General features: G+C 37.6%; 3 protein-coding genes and 1 non-coding gene across 7 annotated transcripts; 1 reads left to right on the forward strand and 3 right to left on the reverse strand.

Moving 5' to 3' along the window:
- The first annotated feature begins 4,648 nt into the window (after nucleotides 1–4,648).
- n6amt1 (N-6 adenine-specific DNA methyltransferase 1) lies at nucleotides 4,649–6,028 on the forward strand. Its single transcript, XM_061032917.1, has 6 exons — nucleotides 4,649–4,991; nucleotides 5,079–5,165; nucleotides 5,263–5,353; nucleotides 5,434–5,517; nucleotides 5,590–5,731; nucleotides 5,808–6,028. The coding sequence occupies exons 1-6, from the start codon at nucleotides 4,855–4,857 to the stop codon at nucleotides 5,912–5,914; spliced, it is 648 nt and encodes a 215-aa protein (XP_060888900.1). The 5' UTR covers nucleotides 4,649–4,854; the 3' UTR covers nucleotides 5,915–6,028.
- A 320-nt stretch (nucleotides 6,029–6,348) lies between these two features.
- On the reverse strand, nucleotides 6,349–11,133 carry nfkbiz (nuclear factor of kappa light polypeptide gene enhancer in B-cells inhibitor, zeta). 3 transcript variants are annotated; one of them, XM_061032328.1, is made up of 10 exons: nucleotides 10,884–11,133; nucleotides 10,659–10,801; nucleotides 9,840–9,931; nucleotides 9,182–9,507; nucleotides 8,595–8,700; nucleotides 8,362–8,508; nucleotides 7,694–7,757; nucleotides 7,432–7,601; nucleotides 7,211–7,321; nucleotides 6,349–7,117 (listed from the first exon to the last, which is right to left on the reverse strand). In XM_061032328.1, exons 2-10 carry the CDS (start codon nucleotides 10,735–10,737, stop codon nucleotides 6,872–6,874), a joined length of 1,341 nt encoding a protein of 446 aa, XP_060888311.1. In that variant the 5' UTR covers nucleotides 10,738–10,801; nucleotides 10,884–11,133; the 3' UTR covers nucleotides 6,349–6,871. The 3 variants fall into 3 exon arrangements, with proteins under 3 accessions (XP_060888311.1, XP_060888312.1, XP_060888310.1); XM_061032329.1 differs by lacking the exon at nucleotides 10,884–11,133 and having other exon boundaries at nucleotides 6,349–6,849; nucleotides 6,950–7,117; nucleotides 10,659–10,872; XM_061032327.1 differs by lacking the exon at nucleotides 10,884–11,133 and having other exon boundaries at nucleotides 10,659–10,872.
- An 875-nt stretch (nucleotides 11,134–12,008) lies between these two features.
- Nucleotides 12,009–21,325, reverse strand: gk (glycerol kinase). Of its 2 annotated transcripts, XM_061032324.1 has the most exons (21): nucleotides 21,112–21,325; nucleotides 19,765–19,838; nucleotides 19,559–19,665; nucleotides 19,391–19,468; nucleotides 18,902–18,981; nucleotides 18,593–18,730; nucleotides 18,404–18,513; nucleotides 18,180–18,246; nucleotides 17,927–17,944; nucleotides 16,268–16,303; nucleotides 16,113–16,180; nucleotides 15,979–16,021; nucleotides 15,811–15,891; nucleotides 15,638–15,716; nucleotides 15,347–15,443; nucleotides 15,163–15,247; nucleotides 14,944–15,064; nucleotides 14,332–14,475; nucleotides 14,160–14,246; nucleotides 13,776–13,862; nucleotides 12,009–13,289 (listed from the first exon to the last, which is right to left on the reverse strand). In XM_061032324.1, exons 1-21 carry the CDS (start codon nucleotides 21,202–21,204, stop codon nucleotides 13,279–13,281), a joined length of 1,704 nt encoding a protein of 567 aa, XP_060888307.1. In that variant the 5' UTR covers nucleotides 21,205–21,325; the 3' UTR covers nucleotides 12,009–13,278. The 2 variants fall into 2 exon arrangements, with proteins under 2 accessions (XP_060888307.1, XP_060888309.1); XM_061032326.1 differs by lacking the exon at nucleotides 17,927–17,944.
- A 1,727-nt stretch (nucleotides 21,326–23,052) lies between these two features.
- On the reverse strand, nucleotides 23,053–23,124 carry trnae-uuc (transfer RNA glutamic acid (anticodon UUC)). Its single transcript has one exon. It is a non-coding gene; the product is annotated as a tRNA-Glu (tRNA).
- Between the last annotated feature and the right edge of the window lie 216 nt (nucleotides 23,125–23,340).

A 23,340-nucleotide genomic window follows, 5' to 3' on the forward strand; every position in this document is an offset into this window, starting at 1 on the left:
AACGGCCTCGTGGATTCATTAGGCCAATCATATGTCCGATGTGTCAGCCAATGGGAAGATAGAACTCGCCCTGCAAGTGTTGTGTTCCAGGACGCAGGTTCATTTGGCTGGCAAGCATTTACAGCTATGAAAGAATATTATAGCTCTAGTAGTTTACAGCTTTGTTACGTAATTTCATTAGTAGTGTAGATAAAACACTTCTTAATAGAACATTTATTATATCGATGCTTATGTGGAATAATATGACACAAACAGAAATAATAACTGAGTTTACAAATTCATATCAAATGCCTTGTAAACCACAAGAGGGTTTCTAGGTCAATGAAAGGTCACATTGAAATCAAAACTACTATTTTCAGTTTTAAAATTACTGTAGACATTCAAAGAAAAAACAGATTCATGAATAATTTATTATAATAAAAAAGTGAACATGGGACGGCATGAAAATAACACCACAAGATATATTCTCATGCATCAACACAATGTGTTGGTCCTCTGCTGGAACAAGACGAGATGACTGCGATGAGATGGGATCATTGTTGAGACTACATGCTGCTGATTATATTTCCACCTTTAAACATAAGACCTTTAGAAATTCCAGAGGAAACTGACTCATTTCCTCTTTAAAAAAAAAAAATCCCAGTTGGGATACTTGGAAAGATATTCAGCTTTTCCTAAATCTATACTTTTTATTTATTTTTGGCTATATGGCAAAGGTCTAATAACACCATCTCCTACTGTAAATTGTTGATAACAAAACTAATAGCTGATAACTGTCACTACAACAACACACTTTTGTTGACCCCAAACAAGGACCAGTCCAGGCCGGCAGGTGAATCCTCTGGTCCATGAATCTCCTTATTTGGAAGGTCTGAGTGCTTTTACTCACTTAGCCATGATGTGAACATACACAGAGCTGGGTGTACCCTGCTAACACGTCTGGGTGTGGCGTCCAGCAGACAAGGCTGTTTTTATATTTCTCACATCAATGGGTCCCACTGAGCTGTGACACAGCACCTGTATTTAGATTTGAATACTCTGGACTGCAGCCTCAGCTTCAGTCTGAAATCAACTCAAACCACTGAAGCTCATTTATCAAGACTGAGCGACAAAACAGGTTTTTTTAAATCAAGTAAGTCGTTTTAAATCAGACTTTAAATATGTCATATCGAATAAAACCTCATTAATGAGGCTCTGTTGTTAGTCTACACTTTGTTCTTCCAGGTCCTCTCAGGCTTTATAAGATTTATTTTGGGCTTTTTGACTTCGTATGATGTTGGATAGAGTAGGAAATCAGGAGAGAGGGTGGAGAAGGACATGCGGGGAAAGAGCCCCAGGTCAGACTTAAACCTGGACCGCCTGCTTGAACGACTATCACCTCTGTATATGGGGGAGCATCCTAACCGCTAGGCCATCTGTGCCTCACTTTTGGACTTTTAAAGGCAGACACAATCAGCACAGCCTATCCTTTGGCACTTTGGAAAAGGTTATAGTAAGCCTTTGGTGTATTAAAAACACAGACATTTGGGAAAGTAAATCTTTTTTTAAGTGCCAAAAGAGCACAAAATACATCCCAACGCGCTCACCAACACCAACCACAGACTGTAAATATTATAATATAACTCACCTGGAGGTTAACAGGTCAGCTCTAATTAACCGCTGCATCATGCATTCATATTACACTGCTGCCCTCTGCTGGCACTCGGTTGTAATTACATCCAACAGTCACTATAACAGAAATGTATCCTCTTTTTAACCTTTTTTTCTACCACATAAATGTGTGGAAAAATATAAATAGTGCAGTTACTTCTGTATAGCATACAGTAGTTTACCTACCAACATTGTTTGAATTTAGATTATTTAGAAACCACCTTTTATATTTATCTAAGAATATGTTAAAACAAACTAAATGAAAAGACTTAATAATTTTTAAACAACATCGTCTGTCTTTATTTATATTTAGTCTCATTAGTCACATTACATATTGCTCATTAAAATCGGATATGTCGTTTAAGTTGAAAGTTGTTGGTTGAACTCAGAATGCAGGGTTTTCTTTGTACAGGTGTGTGCAGGTGTTTCCTCGCTCTGTGCTGCAGCTCAGAGGTAAAATGATTGATGATTTCTAAACTGTTCACAGAGCTCAGAGATTAAATGTTCATCTTACTCAAGTAATATGAATAAACTTCATTTATTTTATTTAAAAGAAAAAGCTCTTAATCCAGCTTTCTGTGTTTAATTTACTCAAAGAAACAGCAGTTTAATTAATTTATTATTTAAATGCAGTAACCAACAACTAACCACCAGAGGGCGCCCTCTCCATGTAAAGTGATGTATAAAAGATATAATGCATTTATTTTCAACCTATAACTTTAATTAGAGTCTTACATCATTGTTTGGTAAATTATTTATATTAAAGCTGCATTTTTACCTTAAACCTTTTCTTCTTAGGTTTAATTTTACTTTTCAAACTTACCTTTTAATTAATTTAATTAGTTTATTTTCCTTTGGTTTTCTTAATGAAAATACCACAAACCTTTTTATTGATTTAATTGAAATGATCAATTTGATTAAATCTGCTTTTTTGATTATGATTAAAATATTTGATATGAGTACATCTCACAGCTCATTGAGCTAATTTAGATTAAACATAAATTAAAATGAAACATTTACAAGTTAAAAAGGTTGTTTTAAAATTATGTACGTTTCGTCTTCAAAGCTTCTTTTCGCAGCATTTTCATCCAAACTTGGATGTTGTTTGCACTCTGTCACTAATTAATTAGATTGAATTCACCTGCCTACTCCTTATTTAAGACTGCACTCTCTTACACTCATGTTTTCATCCTCACATGGGGCGGCAGGTCAGCAATGGTAAGGTGGCCTTCACTCCTATTTTAGTTTCTATCTAGTCCATTTTAATTTATCATAAGTAATTTATTTCTCTTTATTTCATTTCAGAATGTAATTTCACTTGTTTATTGTGCTAATATTATTTTATTTGTCTTTCAGCATGGATGTTCAATCCCATGTTTGTCTTATGATTTACCTAATTTGAAGAAATAAACCTGTTGCATAAACTCAAGTCTTGTTGGATTCCTGCATCCTGACCTGATGCCCCATGGTGATGGTTACCTCAAATTTGAACCCTTAACAAAAACATTTTTAGATTTATAATCTAAAAATGTGGATGGATGTTTAAATGATTTGTCTACTAGTGAAATTATCCAAACACTCCTGCTTTTATACAAAAGAAAACACTAATATTTTGCTGACCTTACAAACACATGTTTAATCTTGTAGTAGTTAAAGTGTAGTCACTTTAATTTCCAACCACTTACAAATTATTAAGTCTTTTCATTCAGTTTGTTTTAACATTAGTCTTAAGACAAGTGTAAAAAATGGTTGAAAATAATTGTCCTATTATAAAAATTAACTTTATTTGTATACGAACTGTTTGAAACAAAGTGTAATCAGTGATTTCCATAAAACAAAAAACAGCAGTTAAAGAAAATAAAGCAGATCATGTGATTTTTGGGTATTTGAGGTAGAAGTGTGCAACTAAAATACACGCTGCCCATCACGCTGAACTGTCACAGTTAATTAGCTTCCATGTTGTGGTCCATTGAGGCTGCAGATGAGTCAGATAAAGATTAAGGTTCCTGATTAAATAATAATTTCAACCACATCTTTCATTATTTGACTGATAACAGAGTTTATTGGAAAATGTAATCAGCTGATTTAATAAATTAACTTGCGTAATCTCTTTTTTTACTTTATTTAGCATCTTAATTGTATTTCATTATGTTTGTTGTGTAGTTGTTTTAGGTGTAACCTAAATGTTGAGGGCTCATTGACATGTTAAAGGTGAGTTAACATGGGAATGATTCCACTTTAAGGTTTTTATTAGCACAGATTTTTCCGTAGTGGTTTTTCCTGTTTCGGGGACAAAACATGACAATTAATTATTTGCCTTGTTAACAAATAATATTTATTTATTAATTAACAGGCTCAGTAAACAGGATGTAATTAAATAATAAAGTCTGCCTCTGCATCATATACAATCACTAAACTAATTTACTCAAACAATAACTCACATGTGGACGGAAGAAAGGTGGAACAGGTCTTCTCCTTTGGAGAGCAAACTGAGCAATGAGCTCCCCTTCCCTTTAGACCTGATTTGGGGATCTCATTCACCTGTGGATGATTGCTGCAGCCAGCACAGGTGATTATTGTTGCTCCTAATTGAGCTCAGGGAATCAAGCCAGGCATGACATCTCAACAATAGTCTTATTATTTCAGGAAGCACAATGCTTCTATTTTAGGACAGAAACCAGTATGCATGTCATCTACTTTGTATTTTACATAGACACATAAATTATAATAACATAACCATGCCAGGGGGCGAAAACACAAGCACAAATAATAATTAACAAATATATATATTATCAATAAATTTAAGAAACACAAAAAAAACTAATAATATAATAATACTGTAGAAAAATAATGATAATAGTAAAATAAAAACACCGGTATAACAGTATCTATTCCTTCCTTCCTACATTGTTACATAGAGAATCAACTGTCTGTTTTTACTCTTTTACGTTTTACGCTTTTTTAACATCTGAGAGGTTACTGTACGTCCCTATCGTCTACGTCACGGTGACGTGGGGTCGTATACACGGAAGTTGGTTGCTTAGCTTCAATGTGGCGAACATGAGCTGTACTGTGAGTAAAACTGACTCAAACGTATGAAAACGACAGAGTTGCACGGCTCATGACACTAAAGGTAACATTTACCCACCAAATGTGAAGGAGCAGAGAAGTTCCTCACGCCTCACCTGCAGCTGAGACGGAAACATGACCACAGGTTTCCCCACACCTGTATACTCTCATGCGGGACGGGGAGACTTCAGGGATGTTTACGAGCCTGCTGAGGACTCGTTTCTACTGATTGACGCGCTGGAAAAGGATGCAGAGAGACTCCAGCTCATGAGGTTTGAAAAGTTACATGATTGTACCTGAACGCATCACGTTTTTCAATAACGCTCAAATGAAATGTTTCTTTCCTCTGCTGTGTGCAGCCCTTCCGTGTGTTTGGAGGTGGGCAGTGGCTCTGGAGTGGTGTCAGCATTTCTGGCATCAGTTATTGGCCCTTCAGCTCTTTATCTGTGAGTGTGGAACATCTTTTCATCACATCATTTTAGTGAATTTAAGCTTTTCTATTCTAAATGTATCAAGGAAATCATCACTTATCGTCTCTTTTAGTTGCACTGATGTGAATCCGGCAGCAGCTCAGTGCACAGCAAAGACGGCTTCCTGCAACAATGTGTCTCTGCAGCCTGTTCTCACATCCCTGGTGAGGCATTCAATAGCCTACTACAGTCGTAAATTACAAGAATTTGAATTTATAAGGGTGTTTTTGTTTCCTCACTTCAGGTGGACTCTCTTCTGCCTCGACTAGGCGGGAAAGTGGACGTCCTCCTCTTCAACCCTCCTTATGTGGTCACCCCTTCAGAGGAGGTGATCCAGCTCTCTACAGCATTTCATTGACTGCTGATGATGATTTTTAAAGATATCGTGCCTTTCTTCCAGGTCGGCAGCAGAGGTATAGAAGCAGCCTGGGCTGGTGGGAGACGAGGACGAGAGGTCACAGACCGCTTTCTGCCTCTGGTAGCTCCGCTGCTCTCCAGTAAAGGTTTATTCTACCTCATCACTATAGCTGAGAACGATCCAGGTAAGTTCAACGCCGTCTCTATCTGGAGTGATTGTTTAGTGACATTGCATGACAAGTTTCCTTTATTTTCCACCAGAGGAAATCATCCACTCACTATGTAAGCATGGTTTGAAGGGAGAGTCCTGCTTGTCCACGAGAGCTGGGAACGAAAGACTGTCTGTGCTGCGCTTCCATCGGAGCTGATAAATCCTCTCTAAACGGATTAAAGAACGTATATTTTTGCGGAACAGTGTGTGTGCAAGGACTCATTTTGAGTGAAGAAAACATTATGTCCAGTGTAAATAAAATATTCACATGATGGGAAATATGAATTTTAGAGTCTTTCTTCAATAATAAACACAAATGTTTTTTGAATTTGAAAGCAAAACAGCGACAACACAATCTAGTATCTGTGTAAAAGGTCCCGAGGATTCATATTGTATGATATTTAAGCAACATTAATGCAACGACCTCACACCTGTTCTTGTTCCTCTGCAGGTCTCTTTGTGCTTTAAGAGTCAGACTTTAACTGTGATTGTTGATAACAAGGACTGTAGTATTAAAGCCAAACCATTTAACAAATAAGCCTTATTTTTTTATTTTTTTTGTTCCTATACTAAGAAACACAAACATAATACATTTCTTATACATCCATAGTTTTTTATCAGGCTGCAAAAATTAATTGACAATAAAAAATCCATGCAAGACAACCTTACAACTCTAAAATGCTTTTAAATGGACAACAGTATACACTGATCACCCATTTAAAGTAACACCTAACATGTGGCTATTTAATTTTTACATCTCATATCTGCAAATAAATGCAGCTAAACATTCTACTTAAAAAACGGATATGATATAATGAATAATTACTCAAAACTACTAAATACATATTCACTCATTGTACATAAAGTTTCAAACATCATCTGCCTGAAATAAGAGTTACAACACAAACATTTCAAACAATAACTTTTTCTTGAAGCATTACATGGTAATGAACAATTTGCATGTTTCATGGAAACAACCAGCATCTGCCTTGTTTGGGCAAACAGTTACATAATAGAGCGGACTATCTGACTGACAGTGTTCCTGAGCTTTACTTAAGCATGACAATACTTCCCTTTCAGGATCTTCTTCACCTACGAGAGAAAATAGACATTTTTACAGCACATAAACATCCTGAGCTTCATAACGGTATGGTTCAAATTCAGGTGAAAACATAACGTAGCCGTACTCTACCTTTTCCCCTATGGGGCCTTCAGGCACCAGCTGAGACGGCAGATCATTCTCGAAGTTCCTGATCCCGGGGTCGGCTCCTTTTCGCATCAGCAGCTTCACCATTTCCACTTGCCTGTTGTGGTTTTGCAAAGAGCTGACGATGTGCAGGGCTGTGTTTCCGCTGAATGTCTGAAACACACAGAAGCACCACTTAAAGACGTGCACTTTTTTGCATTGCCTAACTTTTAATTGGATTTCATTGCGCCAATATTGGAAGATGACCTTAGCGTTCACAATTTGCAGAGTGGACGACTCCTCAAAGAAAATGTGAAACAGCTCCACATCTGCCTCCTCAGCAGCCATGTGCAGACACGTGCGTCCACTTTTTAAATCCTTAAAGAATGAACATCAAAACAGGGTCATTAATATGTGGAATAAAACAAACCAGCAAACAAATGCAACCAGTTCACGGTTTATTCAGACCATGGGAATGCAATAATTACCTTTGTCCCACAGGAGGCGCCCATGAGCAGCAAAGTCTTAAGACACTCAATATAACTCTGTCTCTTCTGCCCCTGCTCCATCACCGTGAATGAACAACAATTTCCTTGACGCCTCTGCTCTCTAACAACAGCGCTGTGAGACAACACGGCTGTGTGCAGCGCTGTATGACCTGCAGGTAGACAACTCAAGTGTTAAATCAGAAAGGTATGTCACAGAGGCATCAGAAATACTGACATTACATGATTAAATCAGTATGCTCACCTTCATAATTATACATTTCTATATCAATAGTTCGCCCGCTCCCCATCAGGGTCCTCCAGATGCTCTGTAGAAAAAGACAAACAGGTTCAAGATGAATTGTGTAAGGCACGGCAACAATATGACCCATAATGTAAATCAACCAATGAAGCTCAGTTGGTGGAGTGCACTGAGACACAGGTTGTCATGGTAACAGGGTTAATAAAAAGTTATACATTAGCGAGTCAGCACCTTAGCAGTGTTAAAGATTCACGATCGTAAACAGGGTTTCCTATATATTGTAAGCTCAGAGTGCATGTCTGAGGTCATGGGGGACCATGTTTGTAGAATAAGGATAGACACTTAAAAAAAAAAGCTCTTAGAAAGAAAGTTAAGCTGTCTGGTTAAAAAAAAAAGTCCCAGGACAGATTAGGCTGCCAACTGTGACTCTGGAGTTCATGAGTTAAACTCTCAATGAGCTAATTTTAATTTTGAAGGACAAGGAAATAAAGAGAAATTCAAACAAAGACAGGTGTAGTATCAACAGTCTAGGGTGTGCCCCGCCTCTCCCCAATGACAGCTGGGATCGACTCCAGCCCCCTCCCGTGACAAAGTCAAACGTTGACAGATCCAGGTGCAGATTTTAATCTCTTCTACTTGAGTATGATTTGTGTTTTACAGCGAGCTCGCACCTGGAGACTGAGGAAGTGGCCTTTTTCAGCACACACATGCAGAGGAGAGCAGCCCCACAGGTCCCTGTGGTCGACGTCGGCTCCGTGCTGGAGCAGGTCCTGGACTATGAAGGGATGATTTGTGGCGGCGGCTATCTGAAGAGCTGTCTGTGTGTAAAGTACAACAATGCAGTTAGTATGTGATCTAGTGCTCTTAAAGGACGCACACATGAAGCCTTGATTTTGGTTTTTACCTGCCCATTGTGTTCCTTCATGTCCAGGGAGCCACAACTGGCCATTTTTGCAGCGAGCACAAAAGCAAGAGCCCGTTTCCCTTGTGCAACGGCTATGTGAAGATACCTAAAAAAAAAAAGGCAAATAACATATATTTATACACAGTTTATCAACTCTATAGCTGAATATATATTGGACAAGTAGCTCAATATTATTTTTTTTTCACCTAACAATTTCTACTTTAAAATTTTAAGTTGTAGCTGACATAAATATTATAGATATTTATTCTTTATTTGTGGTGGCTAACAAGAGAAACTGTTTAGTTTCATTTTACTAACTATTTTAAACCTCCTGTGAGAAGTTTTTAAGTGGTAATTAAATAGACTGAAATTAAAACTGATGCCATTAAATGACTCACAAAGGCAAACGAGACGATCAACCAGAAGATCGATGATTTCTATGCTGTTGTTTTTAAAGCCTGAAACCACTGACGCAGGGTAGGTGTCAGATGAATACTTCCTAGATATATTAATTATTAATTATTTTAAATTCTCTGCCTACTGACAATCACTGATCTGAATGAATCATTTTCTTCATCAGTACATACGTGTCACCATCTGAATCCTGCATGTTCAGCTGCTCAGGAGAAACTCCTCCAACTCTCTTCACCTCTTGTAGTATTTGCCAGTGAAACAAAGACATTCTGACATCAGCCGCTGGCGCCATTTGTCCCTGCAGAGGTGGATGTTGTATTTGTTGCAGGGGATTGGGATTATACTCTGGAGCAGCAGGGACGAAATGATTAGTAATCATGGAGTAAACTGGTGCTGGAGGGCCCAGCTGATGAAGATTTATGTTGTTTGCAAACGCCTCAGACTTTGGAATCTTCAACCTCTGCTCCAAGTTGACGTCGTCCCGTGAGCAGTTCCATTTCTAAAAGAGAGTAATCGAACGCTTTATTTTCATTTCAGCACGTTAAATGAATGTCATAAAACCAAGGGGCAAAGGGGTTAGGTTGTGAGAGGACGGCCCGGGTTCAAGTCCGACCTGTGGCCCCTTTCCTGCATGTCAAATCCCCAGTCTCTCACTCTATCTAAATAAAAGCCCAAAAATGAAAAATCTAAACTCCAAGATAAAAAAAAAAAGCAACAAATAGGAACAGGAAACTTTCTGTGTGAGATCCAAACCCAACAAATTCAATGTTCTTAAACATGTCTTATCATGTCCATATACTTGTACACATACCTGCTCTACCTGTGACTCACCTGTCGTCTCATCATTAGCAGTTCTTTTACAGTGTTCTTCTTGGGAAAAGCTTGGGTGTGATCTGGCAGCTTGGGATCAGCGGTGATGAAAACTGGAGGGGGAGAGAGAGAACAGTTGAGACTATTCACAGATGTATTTGATCAAATGGAAAGACGTAATGATATCTCAAAGAAGGAGAGTTTTCATTTGGAAATATAATGGGATGTAAACGGCAAACAACAAAAAGAAGTATTCACATAAGTGCCACTTCAATACCAATCACTGTAAAGAAGTGGGTGGTTACACTACAAACACATAATGAGCCCATATAACATAATGAATGTTGTGAAGTATGTGAAGAAGGGAAACTTTTCAAATCTATTACAGTGAAGGAAATACACATTCATAACTACGGAAGCCATAAGCAGACATGCATTAATACTCTTTGTCTAACTCTGTTTTCCCGTGATAAGGAGTATATTTCAGCTGCTATCTCAAGATCTCTGCACTTATTTATCTCCTTATCTAGTGATACTAACGCTGGCTGTCATTGTTTTAGCAGATTTCTTAAGATCTTAAGAAAAAAAGAAATCAAAATGAATTTGCTATCACAGGAAAATGGAGAAAACTGTGTGGATGTCTGTCCTTTTAGGGCTTCTGTACAACCCAACCATTCATGGTACAACGCTTTCATACTTTAACTGAGGTTTCAAGTAGTAAGAAGTAGTCTTCCCATTTCCCCTCTGCCTTAATACAACAGAAGTGAGTCAACTACTAGAACATAAAGTCGCCTACGTGTTGAATGTGAATATCTGGTTACCGTATTCATAAAAACAAACCTGTGTTACTCTGGCTGAAGTCGGTCCATGCTGCTTGAAGCTGGCTCCCTCTGATCTCGTTCCCTTTTGGATCCAACATGTTTAAGTAGTCATTTAAAAACACTCAGATCCACTTTGAGTTTCTACTCTCACCAAAAGCACACCTGGAATGTAAAGAGGCTGTCAGCACAGTGCGGTCAAGCGTGACTGACAAGGTGTACTAAATGTACTGTATCACTGCCTCACCTGTCTGCACTGTTGTACTTTACGACCAGAAATGAGGAACAAACTGCAAAGCAACACACCCCCACTTCCTGGTTCACGGCAGATCAAGGTGAGCCTGGTGTTTTGTTAAAATTGTTTTTTATATGCAGACAGATTACGTCACATCACAGACTGCTTCAAAGAGTAAACCGGTTGTTTTTTTTGTTTTTGTTATTTAAGGAAAAACAACTACAAAAGTCGATCTTTATCTGCAAGAAGTTAAATGTGCAAAATGACTGAAACTCATTTTATCAGCCAGTTTAAAGATATTAAGGGTCAGTTGAAATGCAAATGAGGGATGATCTGCTGGACACATAAGCAAAACCCATGAACAATTCTGTCTCTTCAAGTTATCCATTAACTCAACTGCATAGCAAACGTTAAAATATAAGATTACCCAATGTCACACACACACACGTATTATGTTTTTTTTTTTTTTTAAGTTAGGCTCATTGTAGCTTTATACTTAAGAAAAGCTGACCTGCTGAACCATAACTGAAACATTAAAGAGAAGGGGGGAAAAAATCTTATAGGCTTAAGTGATCCCCCATTGACCAATTTAACAACTAAAGCTTGAAAGACTGTAGCAATTATAGTATTAAATATAGAAATAAAATAGAAATAAGGGGAAATACTAATTAAAAATAGCTAGGCTACATAAAAGATACAAAATAAAGATAAATATGTGCATTGGTTAGGATAAACGCACTTATTTTGATACACATAAACCCCATTTACACCTAAAAACCATAAATATTAAAAAAAAAAAAAAACAAGTCCAATCTTAAAATGTGCAAACGGAAGTCCGAAACTTTAAATTAAATGGAAGTGAATGTTTGTTGGACTATTTGTTGGCTTCCTTTTGAGCGTATCAAGTGTTTGGGGATTTCCCCTTTAAAGCAGGTTGAGTGATCCTTTGGTCCAAATCAGAATGTTGTTCTGTTTTAGCAAGTATGAGGAAATACGTTTGAAAAATCCTCTAAACAGTCTGATGAGTCTGATACATTTAGAGATAATGAAAAACTCTTTTGTGTTCAAGAATATAACAAGGTTCATTGGTAAATACCCTTTTCCAAAGTGTTTAAATGAGCACAATGAATCTTTAAACTCTGTTATTTCATACCTTTATTGGACTATACTCACCAATCGCTTAAAACTAATTATCTGCTCTTGTCTTCATCCAAATAAATAAACTGACTGTTTATTTTCCAGGTCATCACAGAAGTCAAATACAACACATTTATTAGGAATAAATATCAATCTCTGAACATTTTAATGCCAAAAAAAAAAAAAAAGCTTTCTCGATTATTAACTGTCGGCTATGCATGTGATTTGTTCGACAAAGATTTTTGCATAATTCAGCAGATGTTGTGCAGACCATGGAACACTGCACCTTTCTAAAGCAGTTCAAGTTTTTTTAAAAAGACTTTCCTCTCATGTTGCGTCAAAATTAGCACCAAAAAAAGGATAACAGCATGAGGCTAGAGAACTGATATCACAAGTTTTGTTGAAATATATTTTTTGATTCATTACATCTATAACCAACATCTGCTTCAGTGGTCTTAACGTTCTTCTTTGTTTGTTTTTGAGATTTATTTACGTGCCAAATTCACAGAAATACACTAATTTGTGTTCCTCTCTATTCACATGTCTTCATATTTTCAATGTGAACAAAAATAATCCAGAAATTGTTGCCAATTCCTCATCGCACATTACCCAACTATTTATTTACAAAAAGTATGTACAAGAGTCTCACCAGTTCATTCACTTTCATCCTTCCCTTGTTTTCATTTAGCTTAAAACTAACCTTTCAGCGTCTTAATTCCACTTGTTAGAAAAAATATATATTAGACTCTGTTAGTACACTGCTTCCACAAGACAGAACAAAACTATAAAGTGCACTAAATGTTCTATTGTAGCTCCTGGTTGAGAGTCTGGGCCACCAGGTGAACCACTTAGGGATGCAAATAAGACCGCAAACTACACATGACGTCTGTGGAGAGATAATGACAATCTGAACAACCACTGGTGGAGCTTCCATAAATTATCTCAGAGATTTATATCAATACTGTAAAAGAAAATAAATACTGCATGCAATCTAAAATAAAAATGTACCGTTGTGTTGATGTATCCTGCAGAATAAAAAAGCATTCCAATGAAAAAAGGAGGCAGATAATCAGGAGAAAGTCCCATTAGTGAGTTGTCACTTGTTTTTCCAGTCAGCGGGGAGATTCAGCAGGAGTGTCTTTCTCCTGGAATGCCTTTATGTTTGGGGAAAGAGTGCAACCGAGTGGACAGGAGGCGGTCCAACGTGGAGAGTGTTTGTTTTCTACTTTTCTTTTCTCCTTTTTGTTTCAACGCCTCCAAGAGCTGGAGCCTAAAGGTGGCCTAACGTGGAAGGAAAAGCATTTGGAGTTCATTCATAGAAAAGTTATATTTCCCCATCAGTGGAAACAGTGTAACATGGTTTGTTCACATGTCTAGGATTTCAAGAACGTAGCATTAGGCTTAGCATTAATAACTGAGATGCTGATGAGAAGTTTAGAGGATGAATTGAGGTGTGTAACTGAGAGTATGATCTACACTTGTTATATTAAATGCTCACTTCAAACTTAATTCCATAAAGAAAACGTCTCTTATTTAGGAGACCAAACAGCACCAAGAAATTCAAATTTTTATTAAATTAATAAATAAATAAAGAATTAATTAATTTTTATTCTTGCCGATATTTGCTTGCTTACTCCCAACAAAAACTTGAACAGTGTTGTGCACTTAAACCTAAATAACTTGAATCTTCATGCATCTGAGTGCACAGATGTTAGTCAGTAATAATCCCTTTGCTTATAGAATCGTACACTTTAAGAAGACACTGACCTGCGAGGTATTTCGCACCAATTAACATCAACATGCTGCCAAAGATGTAGAAGCCGAGCGGGGCGCTGCTGAAGATGCTAGATTCACCTTTAAGTCATCCGAAGCAAAGAACAAAAGAGAAAGAAGAATGAAAAGAATTAGTTCCAACACCACAAGATGAAACAAAAAGTAGAATTACAGAAACTCTCTGATATCAATGTTAGCAAAAAAGTCCAAAGAGAAAATCAATAATGTATCATCTTTGAGCAAATAAAAACAGTCTCATCAAACCGACCAGGAACATTATTACATGTTTATTATGCCTGCTCTTAAAATACCTAGCACTGCTGATCCAGCATGTTATGATTTTGTTAAATGTCACATGGCCTTATATTTAGTGCCTACCGTTTCCGTTACCAAGAGGCTCTGTGGTCTCCCAGTTCATGGATTTCTGCACCGCCTTTTTCCATCGCGCGTACCGAAACTCACTCTCTGCAGAGCACATACACAAAGAAAACAGTTCTGATGAGAGACATGCTTCAGAGAGAGAGAGAGAGAGAGAGAGAACAGACTGTACCTTCAGGGTTGATCTGAGGCTCAAACTTCTCCGAGGTGACCTCACTCAGGTCCTCTGGGCTCAGACTCCACACGCTCACCCCTTCTGCTGCTCCGGCTGCCATCGCTGCACCCAGAGCGGTGGTCTCAGGCATGGACGGCTTCACTGAAAATAACAATCAATACAATCTTTACTAGGAATAAAAACTATGTGAACAAATTAAAATGGTTATTTTGTCAGATTTGATTGCTTGTTAGAGACTCTATAGGTGTGGAAACAAAACATGTAAATGAGCATTAACTACATTTTGACAGGATTTTGTAGTTTTTATTTATTCCATTTGATGCACTTAAAACTAAAATCATGTCTCTATTTTGTAAGAAGGGCCCCGAGTATTTAAGATGTTAGAGTGACCCAGATCCATGACATCATCCGACAGCTTCACATCAGATAAATGTGCAGTTTCTGCAGCCGGATGAGGGTAAAACATGTTGTTGAGGAACCAGTTTGATCACTGGCAGCTTTTGTTTTACTGGCTGTCTTAACTTTCATTTTGACATGTTAACACTGATCCCTTTTGACCCGCGTTAAACAGAGAATTATGAAAAGTACGATCATGTAAGGAAATCTCACCAACGGGGATGCAGAGGATGTCGGCCTGCAGCTGCATCAGCAACCTGTTGGACGTCATTCCTCCGTCAACCTGCAGCTGAGTCAGCGGGATGCCGCTGTCCTGATTCATGGCGTCAAGTATCTGCATCCACACAGACGATGTAATTTACACCAAAAAAAATACCAGATTTACCAAAAATAATTTGAGAGAAAGAACTCAGTGAGGGATGCAGCGCTCACCTCTCGTGTCTGGAAGCAAACAGCTTCCAGTGCAGCGAACGCGAGGTGACGCTTGTTAGTAAACTGCGTCAGGCCACAGATGATCCTGTGACACAGGAAAAAAAAAAAAAAAAGAGCACGTTGCAATAAACTTTAAAGTTTAAGTTTAAAGTTTTCCACACCACAGAGTCGTTGTTGGTCTTACCCTCTTGCACTTGGCTCCCAGTAAGGTGCATAAAGACCCGAGAATGCAGGAACAAAATAACAACCGTAGGATGTACCGACCGATGCAGCCAACTTCTCTGCACGGGGAAAAAGAAAGAAACATGAAGTTTGAAGTCATCAGTCAAGCAACATATGAAGAAATTCAAATTCCTCCAGTTGTTGGGATAAAAACTCCCTCAGAACGATTTACAGAAAATCTATAAGAGAAACAGCACCACAGTCTTTAAGGATGCTGAATGTCACTTTTTGGATGACAGAAAACAGAGCTTACCAAGTTCTTCATGGGACTCGATGATGCCCAGATTGTCCTGCAGCCAGCGGACCACAGCTCCAGCGATGGCCACAGAGCCCTGGAAAGAAGAACCAGAAGGAATGACAGATGTGTCACTAGAGAGAGACAGAGGGAGAGGATTATTGTCAGATTGTAGATTGTAGTTTCAGTACCTCCAGTGCATAACAAGCAGGTTGGTCCCGACCGAGTTTGTATGCCACTGTGGTCAGGAGGCCGTGGTCGGACATAACAGGCTGCAAAACAAAAGGAAGGAAAATGCTTCATGTATATGCTACATATATGTATGTGTGTCTTTACAGTACAAATGGTGAATAATGTACCTTTGCTCCAGTGTTTCGCAGCAGAAAACAGCCAGTACCATACCTGAAACACATCAAAATCTAACTTTTACTGGACGTTTTATTAAAACACTCAAAGAAAACCACAATATACAAAATCACACAAAGCTACTTACGTGTTTTTGGCTTGCCCGTCCTGAAAACACATCTGTCCAACAAGTGCTGCTGACTGATCCCCGAGACACTTTTTTAAAGAGATGAGGCTCATTGTTAGTCATTCAGAAAATTTCAAGTAAATATTAGTAATGTTGGAGAGTGGAGAGAAACTTACCCCTGAAATGGGAATGCCGGAAAGAGCTCCAGATTTCTGCCGAGAGGAAGGACGAGCTTGTTTAATGAGTTAGCAGAGAGTTTGTTTCATTTACATTCAAATTACATTTTTTAGGGTTTTATTTGTTTTGTTTTTTGGTGGTTCTTTTAGAATTCTGGTCTTGAACACATCCTCACCGATGAGATATCAAATGGAGGAACTTCACCTTTGTTCCCAGTTTACTTAAATAAAAAAAACCCTGCATGAATTTTGAGTGAAGTAATGACAACGATGTGATTAAAAACTGGATTCTACAAACACACATTTGATGGTAAAAGATCAAATTAACAGCAACTACTCTGTTAAAAAAAATTCTAAATCATCTCGTCATGAACTGTAAAACATCTTTTTTAATCACCCGACAACAACACTGAAAACAAAAAAGGGGAATTACTCATTATTTGACTTCATGGAGGCAAATAACTGAAACATAGCGATCATTATTCTACCACATTTTCACAGTGAAGGGAAAGTGTGCTCCTGTAATAATCTAAAATGTCTTCACTCCTCCATCAGGCTGTTGTTTTGGTTAGTTGGTTTAAATAAAACGGTGCCAAAGAGTGAAGAGATTTCAAGCAAACAGGATGCTGGCAGTGATACCGTGGACGAGAACGACAACCAGTTTAGTAGCATGCCATGACAGAAGCAACAGGGGGCCATCCAGTACATTCCCAATAGATTGCATGTATAAAAGTGTTAGTATATGAACTTATTTTTGTGTGCTTGCATTAAAAACAACAGAAAAAGAGCTGCTTTTTATTGAATGAGCGTCTGTTATAAACTATGGACGAATGGCCACTAGGGGGCAACATAATACACTGTGATAATAACATTGATAGATTTGATCCTTATCCATGCACCCATTCTTTTCTATCCAGCACAAAGCAGCAAGCCAATCACATGGCATGAATTGCATACATAAAAATCTCACATATCTAATAATGTCGTTTTCTTACAGTTACGGTCGTTGTTTAAGAACGTTATATTCAATTTTATTTTTGCATTTAGAGCCGGGGACAGTTTACACCAATTACAATTAGCAATACGGCGGCATATTTAGGTCTTCATCGAGCTGGCTCTTTTTTTAATTTGGACCAAAATGATGATTCAAACATACTCAGAAGTCCTGTAATACTGGAAGATGTGGAGTTAGAGCGCCATCTGCTGGCTAAAGTATGCAATAACACCATTTCCAAATCCACACATTCTTTTGTTTTCTGCATTATATTTGCTGTAAAAAAAAAAAAATGCTGACACATGCACCATTATATTACAGATGTGTACTTTTGTAAAGGCCCATATGTGCTGATACTATTAGCCTATTGGTTGTTTTATTTGTGCCCTAATTGTTTTACCAACTCAATGCAAAAGAGGTTAAAAGGCCGAGTTTTGAAGATTGTTTTTGCTGTGCTGCAGCCAAGGTGTGTTTGAATATGAACGGCAAATGTCTGTTAGTTAATCGATGATAAACAAAGAAGCATAATCTGCAGAAAGGGACCAAATGTTCAACAGCTCCTGAAACATGATTGTTGGAAATGCACTGTGGGATGGCTTGTTTTCACTCTGGCCACGGAGAAGCAGGGCGGGGTTACTTTTGCATGATGGCGAGGTTTTACTTACCAGGCTAGAACTTATTTTCTACCAGTGAGAGAAGAGAAGACAATGGCACACGTAAAAAATGCCTAAAAGAGTTTCTCAGACAACCTTCATGCACTTAAAAACAGTCTGACAACAGACGGTCAAACCTCTATGGTCATATTAGTGGCCAGCAAACACAGTGTAGTCACACAGCAATGAAATCAGAACAGTAAAAGTTTTACTTTTGAATTGGAAGTGGACTAAACATTAAAGTGACAGATCTGTGCGGTCTTACCATGAGGCCATAGATCTCTGAAGAACTCCTCACTCTGGGTAAGATCTCCATGGGAATACCAAAATACCTGATGGGAAGGAGAGGAAATTAAGAAGCTAATTCTGATTGGATTGTTTTCACACTGCACCGGGGTCAATGAGAAACTGGAAAATATAATATAATATGATCTGAAGTCAAACTGTGAAGTCTGTCAGAAAGCAGGGAAGAGGAATGAAATGTCCTACTTGCACAGCTCAGGGTCCCAGTCCAAGGTGTGGATGTTGAACAGCATGGTTCTGCTGGCGTTGGTCACATCTGTGCAGTGGACGCCGCCTGACTTACCCCCGGTCAAACACTGAGGCATAGTCAATTAAAAAACACATCAAAAGTCTGATTTTTATTGAAAGTGTTGAGGCCTGGAAGTCTTTACTTACCCATATAAGCCAGGAATCCACGGTGCCGAACATGGCGCGGTGAGAGACGACGGCTTCCCTGACCTCGTCCACATTGTCCATCAGCCAGCGGAGTTTCACTGCGCTGAAGTACGTGCTGATCGGAAGCCCTGTTTTATGCTGCAGGAAGAAAAAACAAGATTCTCTTTAAATGTTTCTGGAAGCTTTGCTCTCAAAAGGCTGGGAGAAAACTGCAAAATCAGCTACAAAAGCTCCCATTAAATTAGAAAAATGTTGATATTTGTATCAAATATCGTGCTGAATATGATAACATGTGGCCGAGGAGCTCACCTTCAGGTGGTTCTTATTCCTTCCTGGAGTTTTGTTGATGAGACGTTCCACTGTTGATTGAGTCCGCAGGTCCAGCCAAACTAAAAATGAAATACTGCAGTTATTTTAAAGATTTATTTTTGGGCTTTTTGTGCCTTTAATGGAGAGACAGGACAGTGGACAGAGTCAGAAATCAGGGAGAGAGAGAGAGAGTGGAGTGACGTGCAGGAAGGAGGCCACAGGTGGGATGTGAACCCGGGCCGCCCGCTTGAGGCTGCAGCCTCCATACAGGGGGCGCGCGCACTAACCACTGTGCCACTGCGCCACCAGCGCCCTTACTGCAGTTATTTTAGAGTGACCAGAAACACATCTGCTGTTTGATTGTGTTAGCCACAGTTTGGTACAGGAATGACATCACGAGACAGAGTCAGACTGGTTGCACTTGTCAAGGTCAAATATGAGTATGGATGAAAAGATGGACAAAGAGAGGAGGAAACATAAAAGCTGTACCGATCGCATTGTAGAGAGGCTCCCCGGTTTCTTTGTCCCAAACAAGCGTGGTCTCTCTTTGGTTGGTCACTCCGATCGCTACATGTAAAGGACAATTTAAACTGATTCAAGACAGAAAATCACTGCTTTGAAATACATTTAAAAAATGACGTCGCACTGCATTTCTACCTTTAATGTTTGAGATGTCGATGTTGAGCTGGGTGAGTTTTTCACAAGTCCGCTCCATGCACTCATACACCGACTGCAGGATTTCTTTGGGGTCTTCCTCCACCCATCTGAAAATAATCCGGTTGAATAATCGCAGCTCATCACATCTGCACGTTTCAAAAGTGAGCGTGCATCTTTTAGAAAATGTGTTGGATTTTATCTCTTACCCTTCTTTGGGGAAGCTCTGTTTGATCTCGACCTGGTGGTGGCTGAGGAGCTCTGCTGTTTTCGAGTTAAACACCTGCAGTATAAAGAGAGAGACAAACAGCAGAGGGAAAACGCATCAGCACTCCAACCCTGCACACAATCTTTTAATAGGTAACCCATCATGGACATGAGGGGATTTCTAATTCTCTGTTGTTTTTTTAGGTTTTCTGAACAGTGGAGGGATCCTTTAAATCCAAAACCTGCTTCTCTTGACTCTTAAAGTTATGACTTTTCTGTCGATTTAAAGCACAACTTCAACATTTTGATGATAAAATAAAAGACAGTGAAATGAATACATTTAAGTGAAGTAAAGAGGAGAACGCCTGGGAGACAACAGAGAGAGGAGAGACTATCGCGAGTCATCATTTGAGAGTTTTGTTGGTATTTGGCACACAGCCAGTTTTAATTGTACAATCATCACGGCTATAAATACATCAGCACATGTTGTGTGGCATTTATGCAAGTTTGAGATGACTCATGTGAGTTAAAGTCTTGGCTCTTTCCTATTGGCCACACCCAGATCAAAAACTACAACATCTGTTCTGTATACTTCTTAAATAAGAAAGCAAAACATAGGAGACAAACCTGGATTAACCATAAGAAATAGCAGCACCTTATGCCTTTAAAATCATCAATTTGTCTTGAAAACAACATTAGTTGTAGTTTCTGTAGCTGTATTTAATTTCCTTCCTTGTCAGGCAACAACGTTTCCATCACCCAATTTGTTTGTTTTTGTAGAAAACCAAACTAACACGTTTTGTCAGCCTGTTGATCATGAAGCTCTGTACAGCAGCTCACCTCATGAGAGCAGAGAACTGTCATCATGATAATATCTGTCTCTCCATACTGTCATCATGTTACATTTATAAATGATCCCTGCACTCATGTTCACTTCGTCTCCTCTCCGTTATATTGAATAGTTTCTGTTGATAATCTGTCTACACTCTGCACTTTAACTTATCAATACTGTCCATTTACTACTCTGTTTTTACACATTTATATTTAATCTTTCATATTTAATTTACACCATTTATGACTCTGTTCTATTCTATGTTCTAAGCCCCTCAGGTAAATACTCCACTGTTGCCTTCAGGTACCGTTGGATACTTCTAAACTACCGTATTAATTCACAGCTGTTTGAACACACAGATGATTTATTCACGTTTACCGACTAACAAACACGTTCAAAGTCTGCAGGTTAACTTCTGGAAACTGAAGCTCTACGTTAAAGGACACATTGAGCTTTGACATGTCTATGAGGATTATATAACATATTAAAATAACGACGGGGATCCGGTGTGTCTTACCAGAAACCGTGTGGAGCTCGTTCCCTGGTCCACTGCAGCAACCAGCGGGCCCAGCATGATCCGGTGTGAGGACGCAGCCATGGTGCCGTGCATGGACAGCCCCCGGAGCTTTGGCACACAAAGCACAGGATACGAAACGGATTACCTCCACCGGCAGAGCGGCTCAAGCGCAACCAAAGACGGGGCAGTAGGGCAGTCGCGGAGTTCAAACGTCACGATCGTTCTGGAGCTCAATGATGACGCAAAATGTCGAGCAGCAACAACAGGGAACAAAAAAAAAAGATATATTTATTTATTTATTATTATTTTAACCGTCTTTATTGACAAATGTAACATATACAAAAAATACTATATTATATTTTTGAATGAATATTAATATATAATGAATATTATATATTCATTATAAATATTATATTTAGATAGACATAGAAACATGTGTATTTATTTATTTAATTAAATAACATTTATTAAATGTTCTTCCTTCTCTTTCGTTTTAAATTATTTTATTCTATATAAATATATATATTTATTTATTTATTTTATTTTTTTAACCGTCTTTATTGACAAATTTAACATATACAAAAAATACTATATTATATTATATATTAATTATTTATTATTATATTTAGATAGACATGGATAAGACGTAGAAACATGTGTATTTATTTATTTAATTAAATAACATTTATTAAATTGTCTTCCTTCTCTTTCGTTTTAAATTATTTTATTCTATATACATTTTTTTTTTTTAACCGTCTTTATTGACAAATTTAACATATACAAAAAATGTTTATACAAACTCTTAAAGAGGATGAACATACAGCAGCAAAATACACAGGAGCAAGTTAATTCAAACATAAATCAACACTAGGGGGGATTATATATAAAAATAAATAAATAAAAATCAAACTTTTCCAAAAGAAAACATCAGGCAAATGTAAGCAGACACTATGGAAGCCCATTTCCGCCCGTTAAAAATATAAAAATGAAAATAATAAAGTCATAATAATGAGATAAAAAGTCGAAATTATGAGATATAAAGTCGAAATTATGAGACTTTATTATTTTCATTTTTATTTTTTTTACTGGCAGAAATGGGCTTCCATAGACAACAAACTGGAGAAAGGACAAAAAAATTCAACAAGGGCCAGAAATCAAAACAACAAGAATTTCGATAAGTCAGCACTAATCTTTCTAGCAATCCTGCAAGATTTAACAAAGATATTTATATGTTGGGAAATAATTGTGTGTATGTTAATATATATATATTTATATGTCCATGTGTTTATATGTGAAATTGTGAAAGAAAACGTTTGTTAAATTAAAAAACTAATATTTTGTTATCTAAACCGTTTTTGATTTTGTGATCTACAATGATTCCTGTTTTAACTAAAATGCATTTGATGTAGTTTATTATCAGCTGTCTACATTAAATACATTCTTGTACATGTACAATGTTTTTTTGTATACAGATAAATTGTAAATTATATATTTTATTGTGTATAAATGAATTAAAAAGGGAACACGGATGTTAGATTATTATAATTTAATCAAGACCTTTTCAGGAAAAAAAGCAATAATCTGCTTTTTAAATCATCTTGATGAAAATATTTGTTTTCAAAATTTTCATGAAATTACATATTTAATAAATGTCTCTGGGTAACATTTGAATCCTTATGATAATATTTAAAGGCAATTGCGGTTGATAAAAAATTTAAATTATATCATGTAGGCCTGAAGTTAAATTATATAATTCATATAAGTTAAAATTATATACATTATATTATTTAACTTATTAACTAGGATTTCTCGTATAAACTTGTAGTCTTTCAGGGCCCTAAGCCCTCACCACCGGAAGGCGTTAATTGAAAATTGTATGTTTGCTTTGATTATTTTTTGCATTTAAATAAACGAGCCTGTAAATAATACACAAAAGGTAAGTTCCCATACCGGGAGTCGAACCCGGGCCGCCTGGGTGAAAACCAGGAATCCTAACCGCTAGACCATATGGGACCACGCACATCAACTCATCATTAAAGGTTTATGAATAGTACATATACTGCCCTCCAATGGACAAAGTGTGGAACTACACTTGTGTTTTAAAAAACATTTAATTTTTTCTCACTTTTGAGAGCGTAGTTAGCTCAAATAAAAATATAGAAAAATGAAGCATTGACTATTCTGTCGACAATCGTAGGTATTTAATTGTATTTAAAGTAAAATTGGCTT

This window comes from Labrus mixtus, chromosome 24 (genome assembly GCF_963584025.1).
Source record: "Labrus mixtus chromosome 24, fLabMix1.1, whole genome shotgun sequence".
Classification (NCBI taxonomy): domain Eukaryota; kingdom Metazoa; phylum Chordata; class Actinopteri; order Labriformes; family Labridae; genus Labrus; species Labrus mixtus.

What these genes read in the sequence shown, in the direction of transcription:
- nfkbiz (XM_061032328.1), bottom strand. Translation starts at nt 10,737, where the DNA reads ATGTTGGATCCAAAAGGGAACGAGATCAGAGGGAGCCAGCTTCAAGCA. An exon ending in CTTCAGCCAGAGTAACACAG is followed by an intron (nt 9,932 to 10,658) that starts GTTTGTTTTTAT and finishes CTCCCCCTCCAG; the next exon opens with TTTTCATCACCGCTGATCCC. An exon ending in AGAAATGTATAATTATGAAG is followed by an intron (nt 7,602 to 7,693) that starts GTGAGCATACTG and finishes GTCTACCTGCAG; the next exon opens with GTCATACAGCGCTGCACACA.
- n6amt1 (XM_061032917.1), top strand. Translation starts at nt 4,855, where the DNA reads ATGACCACAGGTTTCCCCACACCTGTATACTCTCATGCGGGACGGGGA. An exon ending in GAGAGACTCCAGCTCATGAG is followed by an intron (nt 4,992 to 5,078) that starts GTTTGAAAAGTT and finishes TGCTGTGTGCAG; the next exon opens with CCCTTCCGTGTGTTTGGAGG. An exon ending in AGCCTGTTCTCACATCCCTG is followed by an intron (nt 5,354 to 5,433) that starts GTGAGGCATTCA and finishes TCCTCACTTCAG; the next exon opens with GTGGACTCTCTTCTGCCTCG.
- gk (XM_061032324.1), bottom strand. Translation starts at nt 21,204, where the DNA reads ATGCACGGCACCATGGCTGCGTCCTCACACCGGATCATGCTGGGCCCG. An exon ending in GGAATAAGAACCACCTGAAG is followed by an intron (nt 18,731 to 18,901) that starts GTGAGCTCCTCG and finishes TTCTTCCTGCAG; the next exon opens with CATAAAACAGGGCTTCCGAT. An exon ending in CATCCTCTGCATCCCCGTTG is followed by an intron (nt 14,476 to 14,943) that starts GTGAGATTTCCT and finishes TGTTATTTTCAG; the next exon opens with TGAAGCCGTCCATGCCTGAG.